The 16,397-nt window shown below is 48.7% G+C and overlaps 1 protein-coding gene across 1 annotated transcript in view; it reads left to right on the top strand.

The window, feature by feature from the left end:
• Positions 1 to 16,397, top strand: part of plxna2 (plexin A2) — a 141,256-nt gene that overhangs the window by 74,267 nt on the left and 50,592 nt on the right. The window contains 3 exon segments of the mRNA XM_053423986.1: positions 9,608 to 9,731; positions 12,341 to 12,494; positions 14,560 to 14,656. Coding sequence (XP_053279961.1) covers positions 9,608 to 9,731; positions 12,341 to 12,494; positions 14,560 to 14,656 — 375 coding nt within the window.

Raw genomic sequence — 16,397 nt, 5'->3', positions numbered from 1 at the left:
TCTCTTAATGTTTGTCTCGAGCATCACATGGAGTCTGAGGAGACAGAGTCTGGAAGTGGAGAGCTGATCCTCAGAGGTGCAGAGCCGGTTCAAAGCGTCTTCACGTCGACTGCTGCTCTGCTCTGACACGAGTTGATCTAAACAGGAAATGAGAGCATTCACTTTGTGTGTGTGAGTAAGTTGAACGTGAAAAGACAGACAAGAGCAGAACCGATGACGAAACCATAACGGAGACAAGGGGGACGGAGCCTAGAGGCCATGAGTGACACCTGCTGGAGCTGAGAAGTTACTGCAGCTGAACTGTCTTCAAGAAAAGGCTCGATGGGATTTCAGGAAAAAAATATGAAACTGCCTGAAAAAGCTTGTGTGTTTGTGATATTCTCAGTATGAGTCATTCACTACAGTGCTGATTTAAGTGATGGTACTTTCACGATATGAGGGTGAGGTTATTCTGGGGACACGAGATGAATAGGACACGATATTCTGCTCCGTCTCCACCTCTTTGTTTCCTGAGCAAACACGTTCCCTCATCGCTCACAGCTTTTTCTCTTTCTTCGGCTGCTGCGTCTTGTATTCCCCACTTACTGCCCCCCCCCCCCCTGAATGCAGAGACCCTCTATTTAAAGGTATAGTTGAATATTTATGTGTATCAGAGCCGCTCCCACAATCATCATTATGGTGACGGCGGCCCCTGCAAAGTGCACTTAAAGTAATTTACATCACTCCGAAGCTGGGACAGGACAAGTAATTGCCTAGCGACAAGGTAATTCGGCATTCGGCTGTGGAAGGTGCCTGGGGGGGGGGGGTGGGGGTGGGGGGGGGGCACAGTGTGCGTGCCGTCACACTGAGATCGTTTACCACAACATTAGCCTCCGTGCTGGACTCTTAATCACGTGTGTTTGTGCAGGTGTGGTCAGGAATGGAATAATTCAGGTTGACAGTGATTCGATTTACGTAGCATGTGAGAGGACCTGATGCTCGGAAGGTGGAGCGTGGTCCTGAAGCAGCTGGGAGGAGGAAGCCGTGCACGTGGCTTTGATTCTTTTTTGCGTAGATGCACCAACACGTGTGTGGACCGCTGTACTGTACTGAGGGGAGAGAAGGTCAGCAGCCGGATTCATGTCAGATCAGCCATCTGCTCTCCCAACACCACGGACCCTGGTGCCACCTGGGCCTCGTCCTAATCGCCCCTTTCTCTGTCATGACCCCGCAGTGAGTGTGGAGAGAACAGTGTCAGCTCCGGCTGAGAGGAAAAGAAGTTACTGGACGGATCCTGAGCTCTTCTGTCCGGGACTCATGCAGATTCAAGATTTTTGTTATCAAATGCACAACAATAACATCAAGCAGTCGCTGGCAGTGAAATGCTTGGGTCACAGGCTCTCTTCTAGCAATGCTCAAGTAATTACAACCTAAAAAATGAAATAGAAATAGTATAAAATAGAATAAAATAGAATATCAAAATTTAAAACAGAAAATAAGGTATATATATCTAAATATATACTTTATATACAGTCGTCTTTGTGTTATTTTAGGTATACGGACAATAACCAGAGGGGAAATGCCAAAATATCAGAAAACTTGCAAAAGAAAATGTGGCTGAGATGGAACAGTGGGAATTTAGAAAACAAAAGATGCATTAAAGGCACCGTCACATTATAGTGTAAAGCTTCTTCTTCTGCCAATCACAATTACATGACTCTCCTCTAATGCAGTGTAGATAACTGTAACACCCCTGGTTCAAGTTGTCTATGTTGCATGAGGCTGATATAAAAACACCACAAACCACAAACTCATTCTTAAAAATAATAACACAAATGCCATCTGATGTGAGCAGCAGTGATGAAACCTGACGATGGGATAATGATGTGATCTTGTCAAGTTGTTCTCACTCTGCTCATGAGATAGATGATTTATTTGCTCAGTGTAATTGCCTCAGGATTTTGGAGACTGTGGAGCTGGATGAGATTCGAACACGGGTTTAGTCACGACTGCTGCACAATTATAGCCGAGAGTAGAAAGATGTGTCGAATTCTGCAGGAGAAAAAAAAAGAAGCAGCTGCACTCTTCTGGTGAAGAGCTCGGCTCGGCCCACACACCCAGAATTAAATGTCTTGCCAGCCCTGGTGCCATCCACATGCAGCTGTGATCACTCCTGCTTCCTTCTCCTCTCCATTTTCTCCAATTCTCTCCATCATCCGTCCCTAAGCCATTGTTGATTTTGTGAAATTATCTTCCCCCCCCCCCCCTCTCCCATGTTTGTGTGTACCTCCCCCTCTCCCCTCCCAGCAAAGCTAGCGTCTAAGCTTTGCCACTCATCTCCTCTCAGCTCATCGCGGCTCACCAGCGCGCCGTCTCCCATTTAGACGCTCTCCCCTCTGGAAGCAGCTCCTCCACACTCCAGAGCTGCTCGGCTTGCCACACATAAACAGCCCTCGCTTTGATCAGCCTCCCTCCCTTCTTACACAGCTGCCATCTACAATATCCATCCTCTTTTCTTATCCTTCAAACATTGTGTTCCCCCCTTTTCCCTGTTTCTTTACGTTTGTTTGTTGATGCTCGATGGAGTGAAGCTTTTCTGAGGCGGCTAATTAGCAACACAGAGGTGCATTAGCGTGGTTGTGCGATGATGAGGGGATGGAGGGGAGGGGATGGAGGGAACGTGAGACAGGGAGTGAGGAGGAGAGCTGGTCAGGAGAGGCATCTCTGCCCCCCCCGTCTTTCTGCTCTCCTTCTTCCTCCTCTGATTCAGTGTGTTGTGAGACACGAAAGTCCTTTAATTACCAGCAGCTGCTAGGTATCCTCTGAATGCATGAAGAATGAGAGGGTGGGGGGGGGGGGCGAAGAGAGGGAGAGCGTGTGTTTGATGCCGCTCACTCATGAGCCCACAGAACCAAGCAGCATTTTGATTGCGGCTCAAAGGGAGCTCCTCGTCTCGAGCGCTCTTCACCCTCAGTCGTGTGAATGAGCAGTTCAGCCTTCGTCTGACCACAATCCAAAAACATGGAGCCCTCCTGAAGCTTTCCCTCTCTTCTCCCTCTCTCTCTCTCTCTCTCTCTCTCTCTCTCTCTCTCTCTCTCTCTCTCTCTCTCTCTCTGTCTCTCTCTCCTTGTCGTTGTTAGATTAGCTCTCTGATCAAGCCCAAAAGAGGCTTTCACATCTCAAAACGTCTCACATCACTCTGTTCTCCCTCCAACCGCTCGGCTCGCTCCCACGTTCCAGGAGAGGACGGGCGCTCTTTGGTCGAGATGGGACAGGATGAGACACGAGACAGACTTTGGTCCATGAGTTGCGTTTTGGACAAAGCAGTTGACCGGTGTGTCGCGACACTCTCCTGGCAGCACTGTGAATTACAAGCTGGTGAAATTCAGCCCCAGTTTGTTTTGTGGACGACAACTTTGGGCTGTTGGTGTTGTCAGCCCCTAGCAGAGAGTGAATCAGCAACAACAACACAACTACACTTTGATACCGTGTTGTGTTGAACCGTCAGTCTCCACGTGGCTGTACCGCTCAGATATGATTCAGTCACAACCCACACGGCTCCACCGTCCACTCCTTACAAACTGGCCTCATTAGTTTAAATCCTGTCTAACGGTTTTGTTCGGCGTCCCGGTTGGAGCTCGGGGGTTTTAGGCACAGTCAGGTTTTGGAACAGGGAAAGATGGGAAATGATAATTTGATGTAGTTGCATGTTTTGTTAAAATCAACTCTTCCTCCTCCTACAGTCAAACCAGACTCTTTCTCATTTTCATGACCTCAACTTGTGTATTTAGCCTGTTTGTTCAGAGCGGCTCATTCATCACTGAGCCGACCATAAAACCTCCTCTAATGTACCAGTGGCAACAACAATTATCCTACCAATGAAAATGGCTGCTTCAGCCTATTGTGGGTGTCAGGCTGTGTGTCTAATGGCCGACTCATCAGCCCCGGCCACAGTTAGCAGTCAGAGGGAAGCTACATCCATCTTCCCAATTGGGCCTAATGAGATATCGATCAGGAACATGCAGGTCTATCAATATTTCCATAGATTCCTCGCACATGGGGCCGGTACAGGTTGGTAACATGACGGATGAAATACTGCAGCAGTGTGTACAGAGTGAGGAGGCTACATATAAATGAGTTAATGATGCATTTTGCTTTTTGAAACTCCTCCGTCCCTGGACTTGTTTTGCTTCTTCTCTCTCTGCTCAGCCCACACAAGTGAAGCTGCAGCTCGCTGGAGAGAACTGAGCAGTCGTCTCTCTGTGAATCTGTTTATGCTCTCTTCACGTTCCCGTTACAATTAACTTTTACAGACACACACACACTAGGTTTGTGTGAAACTGCCTATGCACGTGTTGTAGTGTTCCGCTTGCGACATTATCAATTGCTCCGGGTGGCAGACTGAGATCTGCACATGTGGATTTGACCCCCCCGTATAAACTTTGGGTTTCAAACCTCTAACCTGAGCAGTCACAGCAGCTTGTTGAAGTTTACCATCTCTGTTTGTCTCTTTCTTTATTTTATTCCTCCTTCACTTTCCTCTGCATCTCCTGTGGTCTGCATATTCTCAGTTTTAAGTGATGCAGCAGCCAGAAACAAATGCCCTGAATCACTTTAGCGTGTGTGTCTGTGTGTGTCTGTGTGTGTGTGTGTCTGTGTGCGTGTAGGCAGCCCAGCGTTGCATAGCCCTGCACATCCCTGCTCAACAAATCATTCCTCTTCTCATGCCTGGGAAGCAAACTCCCAGTGCAGTCAGTCTTCATACATGTTTGCATTAACATGTGTTTCCGTAGAAAGTTCCCAGACAAGGTTCCATTCAACCAAATCAAATCCTGCCAGTGATTCTCCAACATAATTGGTTACCACACACAACGAGTAAAGCTTTGTTATGCACCATCAAATATTCAGTTTACATGGAGTTCATCCTCCCTCAACCTACATCTTTCCTCACAACTCTCCCACTGTGCCACCGGAGCACCGCTGCTCTACTGACGCTCTGTGACCCGGCTCCAGTGAGGGAAGGACGGTGATTTTAAGATATCTTCCCCTCTGTTTTTATACACTGCACCCTGAGCTGTGTCAGAGCTGTAATCAGACATGCCATCACACGTTCAATGAAGTCCTAAGATGTGATAAGGGAACCGGAGGAGGGATAGAGGAGCAGAAACCTCTCCCTGTCGCCTGCTCTGCTGTCAGGGCCGGGATGTGTAAATGTGCGCAGGATTAGGTGTAAAGGATTGTGTGTTACTGTGAGTCCATGTGTCACAGTGAGTGCACATATTTTCCGTCTGTGGCTAAGGTCCATGTCCACAGGGGGAGCATGTGTGTCTCAGTGTGTATGTGTGAATGAATGTGTGTATTCATATGTCTGGGTGTCTGTCAAAGCTTGGCTCAGCAGAGACAACAGTGTAATTGCCTGTCTGGGGCAATAGAACGAGGAGCAGGCCCAGAGGTCTGGCCTCGGCTAACTTCATCCCCCGCTCCGTACAGAGTGCGTCTCCTGCTGCAAATTACTCTGCACATGATATGTAGGATACTGCATGAGAGTACATCCACGGTGGGAGTTCGATTCCACCTCAGAGCTCCGACTCCAGCAGTGTGGCCCACGCAAGCTGCCACAGGAGAAAACAAGGTCCTCTGCTTCGGCTCCTCTGTACGTTTGTTTACTCGCTCACCTTTTTTATGACGGCGTGAGATGTGACTGCCACTTACAGCCGCCTCCGTGCCCTGCGGTGGAGTGGCACCTGACGGAGAGGAGTAATGATGGAAGTGCACGCAGCTATTTCAGCACCATGGACAGGGCTTAGAGAGCAGAACACCCCCGACCGCCTGCAGCAGCCGCTGGAGGGAGAAGAGCCGTGAGCTGCTTATTACAGGAAAGAGCTGAATGCATTTGTTCTGTCAATCTGTGTGTGTGTGTGTGTGTGTGTGTGTGTGTGTGTGTGTGTGTGTGTGTGTGTCTGTGTGTGTGTGTGTGTGTGTGTGTGTGTTTCTTCGTTTTTTCTTTGCAACAAAAGAAAATTCAATCTGCGTATCGTTTCCTTTAACACCTCATTCCTCTGCGTGAGCCCTCTAGCTCTCACATCTGAGGAATTTCAATGATGGCGTATTAAGCATGTGAAGGCGACTGAGTGACAGGCCAAGGCCAGAGAGGAGGATGGGGGATGGGGGGGTTGGGGGGGGGGGGGGTGTACAGGGGAAGGCAGGATTCTAGTCAACACTCAGTGGCATGCACTTCAGCTAATGAGGGAGGCACCGGGGTCAGCTTCTAACTACACAGAGATAATGGCCAACTCCTGAAACCATGGCAACAGCAGCCATCCTGCACCCCCCCCACCCCCTCTCCCCCCCCCCCACACCCCCCCCCACGCTGACTCACCCCCGTTGCCGTGCGTTCTTCTTACTTCCCCCCCCCCACACAGAAATTAATTTTATCCCCCAAAAAAAGTGGAATCCTAGTGAGGAGAATCAGTGCAGGGCTGTTTGTCAGGTAATGGCCGCCCGGGCGTCTGAGCCCACACAGCTCAGAGACATGGAGCCGGAGCCCACACCTGAGAGCACATTAAATATAATTGTCTGCCGACCAAATGTGACTGTTCACAGAAAGGAAGTGTTCAATCTGAGCTGCAGTGACACCACGCTGATGATAGCTGCACTAATTTCGACTCGAGAAGAAAGGAGTGAGACAAAAAGGGAGAGACGGAGGAGAGAGAGAGAGAGAGAGAGAGAGAGAGAGAGAGAGAGAGAGAGAGAGAAACGTGCAGAAGTGATGGAGTCAAAAGCGTAAAGAATTCACATCAGGGGGAAAAACTAATAGTTTTTTCATTTAAAGTGTAGAAATACAAAGTGGTGAGTGAGGAAACCAGGTAATCTGCAGTGGCCTCCTCCTCTCTCGCTGTGGGAGACTCACACCACTACACTAACTCCACACTCTCCTGCTCTCTGAATCCCCCGCGGGAGAACTGTGCATATGAGCGTTTGTATGTGTGCGTGTCTGTGTGCGTGTGTGTGTGTGTGTGTGTGTAGCATACTTGTGCCTCCTCGTGTGAGTCTGCTGGATATGGCTTGAACTTCTGACAACATAATTACACACAGAGGCTGTGGATGAAGATGTAGCTTCGAGTCAGTGTGTGTGAGAGTATGTGGATAAGAGGCATGATAGGGGCCCTAACACACACCACACACACTACACGCACACACACACACTCACTCACACACTGTTAGCAGCCAGGAGAGAATGGACAGGGCTTGTAGTGGCACATCGGCACCCCGGACAGCGGCTGACCCATCAGACTCCAATTAGAGCTGCTGTGACCAGACGGCCAGTTAGCCAGGCACTTAGACTGCTGGGCTGGATAAGGACAAGGGGCCTGTGGTGTAATGGGACGGCGGGAGCACACACACTTCTAATAAGGAGGCGGTAGCTGAGTTTTAATGAGGGATGTGGTGGATTGTGGGGGTGTTGCGTGGCACTTGATACACTGTCTGACCATTAGGGTTCCCCTTATGAGTGAGCAGTGTGTAATTTGCACTGGTTGCGTCTGTAAAGTTCCACGCTGATTGAAGGATTTAATTTTGGGGGGGGGGGGGGTGCTCAGTGCTTCATGTGGCTTCATGGTTACTGTTAACATGGCGTGTTACCCACTGGGGGCTGCGGCTCCACTGCTGCTCCCACCACAGTGGTTTTTACTGGGGTTTACTGGGAATACAAAGCCTCCTGCAGGGCTCGAACACTCCCAGCTTTATGAAACTTTTAAGCGCTGAGAGTCTTATAGGAACCGGCTGTTATTGATGGTGCGAGTGTCACCAAATGCAAATTTCTTACCGGCGTAAGCAGCTATTTTGTAATTGATGTTTTAAAGCAATCCCAGAGAAAAAGCGCTTCACATTACGTCTTCAATACAACATCTGTTTCCCAAAGCAGGAAGGAAAACGCCCCAGTAACAACAAACATAACTTCACAGAGAGTCTGCAGCGTGTCACATTTACAGCCTTGATCAACACAAAACAAATCTTCACCGTGAATACAGACGACTCAGAAAGTGAAAGCAAAGCAGAGCAGAGAAGACATAAACATCTGGAGTGATTGGAACGGATGTTAGCGGGCCGGTCCAGATGTGTTAAGACTTAAAACTGTAGTGGTGATGGATCTTAAACGTGGCTCTTGTGTCTGTCTCGTGAAATCTGAGCTACGAGCTGAAAGTGAGCTGTTAACATCACGTAAATGAGACTCAGGGTTGTTTCCTCCTCACTGCAACATTCTTTAATCTTCTTTTGTTTACCATTTGTGCTTTTTGACATTTTTAATCCTCTTCCTCCGCGTTCCTTCTGCTGCTCGAAAGCTTTTTTTAATTTATGTCACAACACTGACAATTTGTTTTACTACTCTCAACTTTATTTTCCACTTCGTCTTTTCTTCACAGCACTTAGTGAAACACAGCTTTGGATATCTGTCTCTGTTGTGTAAGGATTTTGAAACCAAGACCAGAGCTATGATACGAACGACCCACTACCACGGCTGCGGCTGCAATACGCACAATTACCAGAATAACACAAAGGATTGTGTATGTGTTCCTTTTTCTAAATATCACACATTGCACATATGTGTCACGTGAATGTTCTGGTCCAATCACCATCGAGTTCTCTAGATCAAGAGCTTGCAGATCCTCCGAGTACATTAAAACTTTGTTTAAATGAACCATTGATTTAGTGAACTCCAACTATTGCTGTTATTGTTTGCTATTATAACTTTGGCAGCGCCTCCTGTTATTTATCCAATCACGTACTGACTTCCTGTTTTAGCTTTGGCTTCTTTATTCTCTCTCGGTGCTGTAATGGCTCTGGCAGAGCCTCCTCTCGTTTCTAGTTGTGTTGCTGTTGAAAAATACATTTCACTAACGACTCTGTGTGTCTGTCTCTGTCTCTGTCTCTGTCTCTGTGTCTGTCTCTGTGTCTGTCTCTGTCTCTGTCTCTGTCTCTGTGTCTGTCTCTGTCTCTGTCTCTGTCTCTGTGTCTGTCTCTGTGTCTGTCTCTGTCTCTGTCCCTGTCCCTGTCTCTGTCTCTGTGTCTGTCTCTGTCTCTGTCTCTGTCTCTGTGTCTCTCTCTGTCTCTGTCTCTGTGTCTGTCTCTGTCTCTGTCTCTGTCTCTGTGTCTGTCTCTGTCTCTGTCCCTGTCCCTGTCTCTGTCTCTGTGTCTGTCTCTGTGTCTGTCTCTGTCTCTGTCTCTATCTCTGTGTCTGTCTCTGTGTCTCTCTCTGTCTCTGTCTCTGTCCCTGTCCCTGTCTCTGTCTCTGTGTCTGTCTCTGTCTCTGTCTCTGTCTCTGTGTCTCTCTCTGTCTCTGTCTCTGTGTCTGTCTCTGTCTCTGTCTCTGTGTCTGTCTCTGTCTCTGTCCCTGTCCCTGTCTCTGTCTCTGTGTCTGTCTCTGTGTCTGTCTCTGTCTCTGTCTCTATCTCTGTGTCTGTCTCTGTGTCTCTCTCTGTCTCTGTCTCTGTCTCTGTCTCTATCTCTGTGTCTGTCTCTGTGTCTCTCTCTGTCTCTGTCTCTGTCTCTGTCTCTATCTCTGTGTCTGTCTCTGTGTCTCTCTCTGTCTCTGTCTCTGTCTCTGTCTCTGTGTCTGTCCCGCCCTCAGCTGCTCTCAGAGGAACCGGTGTGAACGTGCAGATGAGCCGTATCGCTTCGCCGCCGCTCTCAACCAGTGTGTGAAGGCCACGGTGTTCCCGGACAGCATCGCCGTGTCAGAACCCAGCGTACATGTAAGTTTCACACACACACACACACACACACACACACAAACACATTGCTTCACACACCAAAATGACAAACAACCTGCAGCCTCAGCACGCATCACAATGAAGAATTATCTCCCATCTGCATATTCCCTTCCCACGTACAGCGGCAGAACATTTGAAACGATCTCACTTTGCAGTTTGCAGAGTCTTGATTGGGGTTGATGCATAAACATTGGATGGGAAGGTTCATAAGAGCCCCAGCGTGGGCGTTTCAGTGTGCATATGCTCGCTTGATACAGAGCAGTTAATGTGTGTGCCAAGACATGTTTGTGTGGGCGGGCGTGTAGGTGTTAAAGTTGTCCATGTGCAGCTGGGTGCAGTTTCCACATCGACTGAGCCAAAACAGGCAGAACGAGCAGGAGGGAGAGAACTCGTCTGTCCGAGGTCGGCTCTCAGAAACACAATAGTTAAAAATTCAGTGTTTTAGGTTTTGAAATATCAGATTTAGAAACGTCCAGAATGCTCAGCGGCTTACACAAGATGCATTATGGGTCAGGGAACACGCCATTACATGTTGGTGCAGGTCAGTGAGCAGATTTTTAAACATTGTGAGATTTTCAACATCTTTCTTGATTGTTATTTATTTGGTGCAGATCCAAATAAAAATCCACATCTGGTGAATTTCAATGTGGTTTCATAAGAAGACCTCATCACACCTGTGCACCTCAAATCAGTCTATTCACATATTTACATAGAGCATCATTCGGATTAGGATTTATGATAAGAGATGACATGAATAGGATCATTTAATGGATTCATCGACTGCAGCCAAGATGTTCTTCGATTTAAATCAAACCGTATTAAACATAAAAATAATTAGAATAATAAAAAATGAAGCCTGAAGCTTTGGCAGTGACTCACAACACAACACCTCACCCTGAACCTCGCTCCATTGTCTGTTTCTCCAAACAGCCGCGTATCAGACATCATATTATCGGTTATGTTTGTTTCCATGTCAGCCACACCAGCAGCGGGGGAGTGGGGGGGGGGGGGGGGGGTCATCTCACTAAACCATCTACACAAAAAAAAAACCACACAAATTCTCACAGTTCACAAATTCCACCGGGGCAGACGGCTATCGCCATGACAACACAGCCTCTTCATGTGGGCGGATCCAGAAACACGGAGGAGAAAAAAAAAAAGATAAAATTATCTTTTATTAAAAACTCTGCCGCCAATTAGACTGGTCAGTGCTTCCAAGCAGCAAAGCACCCATCACTGATATCATCTTCATCATCATCATCATCATCATCACCATCATCATCATCATCACCATCATCATCATCATCATCATCATCATCATCATCAGGGAGAACAGAAAGAGCAGAGGCTGAACACATAAAGACAAGCTTACTTTTGGTAGCAGCTAGTGTGTGTATGTCTGTTTGTGTGTGTGTGTGTGTGTGTGTGTGAGAGTGTGTGTGTGTGTGTGTGTTTATATATATGTGCGTCTCAAAAACCACGACGAGGGCTAATTAATGTGAGGGGTTACTCAGGAACTTCTCCATTGAACAAAAGACCCTGATTGCTGTGATTGCTGCAATCAAGCATCTCTCTGACACACCTCAGAGCCAAGCAACACAAACAGGCTGGAAGGGGAAACAGGGGGAAGACGAGACACACACACACACACACACACACACACACACACACACACACATCCATCCTCTCAATGGCACCGGAGTACAGCAGCTAACGAGGGAGGCAGTGTAGTCAGCCACGGAGACAGTCAGCATCTCTTGAAAGGCCCACAGTTAAGCTGCTCAGCTGCCTCGCCTGTCCCAGTCGCCCCGCGGTGTTTAGTGAGAGGCAGATAAAACAAAGAGAAAACTTCAAACGCCGTGGCCCAAAAATAACAGCTAATGGAACAAGGCTGCGAAATGCCACGGTGATAATTATCCGGGCTGCCTCACTTGGCTGGAGAGCCGGATCACACACCCGGCGCGCGGAATACATTTATTTATAGTTAGAGCAGCTGAATGTTCAGCCCCAGTGTCACTGCTCTCCAGAGAATCACTTCAAACGCCCCTCTGTGTGTGTGTGTGTGTGTGTGTGTCTGCATGTGTGTGGTATTACTGCATATGTGCGGCACATCATGTGTGAGGGCAGCTCTCTTTGTTGTCGTATTTTTTTTTTTATTCAAATAGAATTTCCCAAGTGGCCATTTTTTCCAATTTCCTTTTATGTAGCTTAGTGCCATGTATGAACCAGTGACTGAACCGAGGTGGCTGTCGCTCCTCCTCTGGAAAGATGGATTCTGCTCTCAAATGAAAGATTAAGATCTAACACGGTGTTATTATGGTGCTGATAACAATTTGAAGACACAGCTTCTTGGCACAAACTGGACGGAGACGTGTGCCAGTGGCAGTTTGTTCTTTTCCTCGTTTCACAGCTTGTTACACGATGCTTTCAAGCCACTGTGTTTTTCTCATTTTTCCCTTTCACATCATGTTTCATAACCAGACAGAGAGCGAGTACTTGATCTGTTGTCTTTAGTTTGACCCTGAAATGAGACGTAGGGTCAACTGCTGCGTATCGATAACTATACTTTGGTTCCTCCGCTCCATGTGCAGCTGCTGGTGAAGGTGAGCGATGTCCCCGACCTCTCCGCCGGCATCACCTGCTCCTTCGGCAACCTGACGGAGGTGGAGGGCCAGGTCAACGGCAACCAGATCCTCTGCGTGTCTCCTGCTGCCAAGGACGTCCCCGTCATCCCCATCAACCAAGGTATACACAACACAAACACACACACACACACAGGTACCATCCAGTGCACACTCCCACACATCACTGTATTGATCTGATCATGCCGATTAGGAGAGAGCCTCACTCCAAACTCCAGTTTCCCATCCGTCCCTCCGTCTGTGAGCTAACTGCACATGCATCACTTTAAAAGTTCTTTATTGATTCAACGCCATCTAAACAACAAGCTCCCTACTGATCCAGAATCAGCTGCCTGGCAGTGAAGTGTGCTACACACAAGGCCAGGCCCCATTAGTGCTGATGGACGATCAGATGGAGGGCCGCTGGCTGCAGCAGGTGACGGTGGAATCAGGTTAGTTAGATTTACACAGACGAGGTGCAGGCGGGGTTGTTTGTTCAAGTTCCACCTGATGAGTACTCGAAGAAAACAACATGTAATAATTAATCAGTAATCATTATAAATAATTGTTTTTAAGCAGATGTCAAAATGTCTTCTCATAAAATCTACAATATTTACATATCACACACAAACTGCCTGAAAGAAACGTAAAGGTCCCGAAATAAAACCGAATGCTCATCACCTCCAATGTATTCATAGAAAATCTCATGACCTTTCAAAAATTGCTCCTCATATTTCCATAAATAAACAACGACGACTCCAGGATTCATTTATCTGCAAACACACATATATCATTATGGTTCCTGACACCTATGGTTGGACAATAAATACCTGTTGTTTGCGAGCCAGGCCGGCTGCAGGGGCGAGCAAAACAAACACCCTGAATAATATATGATGTGCCATGTGTGGAAATGACTGTGTGTTCTGGGGGTTTGGTAAATCCTCCTACCTGAGAGTAAATGACAGGCCTGTTTGCCCAGAGCTCCCGTGGGGAGCGGTGCATCAGGCACTAATATGAATGTTCTCCCCCAGGTAAATGTCAGCCAATCCCCCCTGTAAGCCCTTCCTCCATCCATCTCGCCCCCCCCCCCCCCCCCCCCCCCATCCATCCTCTCTCTATCTCCCTCTCCTTCCTCGCCTTCTGAACACCTCCCTCCATCCTGCCTCTCCCAGCTCTTCTCTTTATACATCCAATCTTTACTCAGCGCCCCCCCCCCCCCCCGAGGCCACTTCCCCCTGACCTCCCCACAATCCCCCTCCATCCCCTTGCGAACCTTCCTATCTGTTGCGAGTCGACATTGATCGTGCAGCGACTTGAGGAGAGGAGTGGAGAGGAAATGAGATTAAAGGTGGAGTAGAGAAGGAAATAAGGAAAGGAGAGGAGAAATTAAAACAAGCGCACCGGAGCAGAAGGAGCCGAGGTTAGGATAGAACTCTCCAGGACGCTGAGCTGGAAATGAAAGAAACTAGCTGACACTCTTCTCTACTGAGGAGAAGTAGAATCCTCCAGGAGGGTTTTGCGTGGACAGGAACTCTTTACCACTTTGTTTGCCAGCTCTTGTGATACAAATGGTAGAAGTCAGATTTGAGCCGGCTGCACCGACTGGTGTGAAACAGAGCCTGATTCCCAGCAGGTGCTGCAGAGAGAACGGGTCACGGAGGGTCATGCAAGACTCCTACACACTGAATGTCATCAAAATATCAGGCAAACACACACACACACACACACACACACACACACACACTCACACACACATATTTATGGAGCCTGTATCCTCGTGGGGGGAGATAAGAGGCTGTTTTCACAGAGAACAGAAGCACAGCCAGATCTCTGCTCAGCGAAATGCAGGGAAACTAAATTTGATCAGATGAAATGATTCTGTTGTGTGTGTGTGTGTGTGTGTGTGTGTGTGTGTGTGTGTGTGTGTGTGTGTGTGTGACTGGAAATTGCTAATTTTATTCACACTTATTTTCACAGGCTCGGCTCCTTTTAATTTGCTCTGCATGTCGTGTACACAGAACAATACTGTGCAATATATCTTCATATCAATTACACAAATATGAACAACTCATAACAATCCTGAGTTTACTGAGACAACAAATGAACATTAGATTCAATCGAGGGTTGCTGCTCACAGCTAAATGATTTAAAGATGTAATAATGTTTAACACACGGCTCCTCTCTTTCAGATTGGTCGGGCGTCGAGCTGAGGCTGAATTCTAAAGAGACCGGTCAGATGCTCATCAGCACCGAGGTCAAGTTCTACAACTGCAGCGTCCACCAGCTGTGAGTATCTCTCTTTAGTCCCTTCATTCTGTTTTAATTAACAGAAACAATGCTCCCAGTCCAGCTGCTCAAACCCACTGGATCGATGCAATGGGAATTAGTTACTATGTGTCCTCAACCCAAGCCGGCCCCGTTTCCCTAAAAATATCCCAGAGTTCAGATCAACGTCACCCGATCTGTGGCCGCTCCCCGAGCTCGGTACCAGGAGGTTTCTGTGCACAGGACACATTACTCTCTGCCTAACGGGTCTTCGGTGGGGGTTTCATGCTCGTCTTCATGCCACGTCCGTCCCTGATTGACTGATGTCCACCTGAATCCCAGGACTGGAGATCTCAGTCTCAGTGGTGCCTTTGCTATTTGCTCGCTTCCCTCCACCGGGACAGCTTCTGTTTGTGCCGGATCCAAAGGCCTCGCTGACTCGGGAGCATCCCTGAATGCAGAGTGAGGGTTTCACAGCGGCTTCAGGAGCCGTCACGTGTCATATTATCATTTCACTGTCCCCTCGACATTAGAACAAAATGTTACAGACGTTGTCAATTTGGCCGGATAAAAGCAGGCGGTGTTTTTCTCCTCAGACACAGACAGACATGACAGCAGAAGCACACGCGGCCCTATAGCTTCATGTCTACTGTCTGAAAACCCTTGTGAGGCGTGCACAGAAAGCAATTACTGGCTCCCACATCAGCTCAGTTAATGGCCGACGACAAACACACTTGCACCAGCAGCGACGCACACAAACACACAGAGGATGTGCACACACTCTCCCTTGCAATGCAAACTCTTTCTCTCTCCGTTTGCACTCGATTTGCCTGAAGGAGAATCAGCCCCACTCCTCTGAATTAGCGAGCTTGCCGGAGATCCCTCCCATGCGTTTGCACAGATGCATATTTCACTTTAAGCAAATATGCAGAACACAAACCTTAATTCAGGGGGAGAAGGGGAGAGGCAGAGAGAGGCAGGGAGAGGCAGGGAGAGGCAGGGAGAGGCAGAGAGAGGCAGAGAGAGGCAGAGAGAGGCAGGGAGAGGCAGAGAGAGGCAGAGAGAGGCAGATAGAGGCAGAGAGAGGCAGAGAGAGGCAGAGAGAGGCAGAGAGAGGCAGGGAGAGGCAGAGAGAGGCAGGGAGAGGCAGAGAGAGACAGAGAGAGGCAGGGAGAGGCAGAGAGAGGCAGAGAGAGGCAGAGAGAGGCAGAGAGAGGCAGAGAGAGGCAGATAGAGGCAGAGAGAGGCAGAGAGAGGCAGAGAGAGGCAGAGAGAGGCAGGGAGAGGCAGGGAGAGGCAGGGAGAGGCAGAGAGAGACAGAGAGAGGCAGGGAGAGGCAGAGAGAGGCAGAGAGAGGCAGAGAGAGGCAGGGAGAGGCAGGGAGAGGCAGGGAGAGGCAGAGAGAGGCAGGGAGAGGCAGGGAGAGGCAGAGAGAGGCAGAGAGAGGCAGAGAGAGGCAGAGAGAGGCATGGAGAGGCAGAGAGAGGCAGGGAGAGGCAGGGAGAGGCAGGGAGAGGCAGGGAGAGGCAGAGAGAGGCAGAGAGAGGCAGAGAGAGGCAGGGAGAGGCAGGGAGAGGCAGAGAGAGGCAGAGAGAGGCAGGGAGAGGGAGGGAGAGGCAGAGAGAGGCAGAGAGAGGCAGAGAGAGGCAGGGAGAGGCAGAGAGAGGCAGGGAGAGGCAGAGAGAGGCAGAGAGAGGCAGGGAGAGGCAGGGAGAGGCAGAGAGAGGCAGAGAGAGGCAGAGAGAGGCAGGGAGAGGGAGGG

This window comes from Pleuronectes platessa, chromosome 6 (assembly GCF_947347685.1).
Source record: "Pleuronectes platessa chromosome 6, fPlePla1.1, whole genome shotgun sequence".
Lineage (NCBI taxonomy): Eukaryota > Metazoa > Chordata > Actinopteri > Pleuronectiformes > Pleuronectidae > Pleuronectes > Pleuronectes platessa.
The sequence above is the reverse complement of the archived record's forward strand: the minus strand, read 5'-3'. Positions and strand labels throughout refer to the sequence as shown.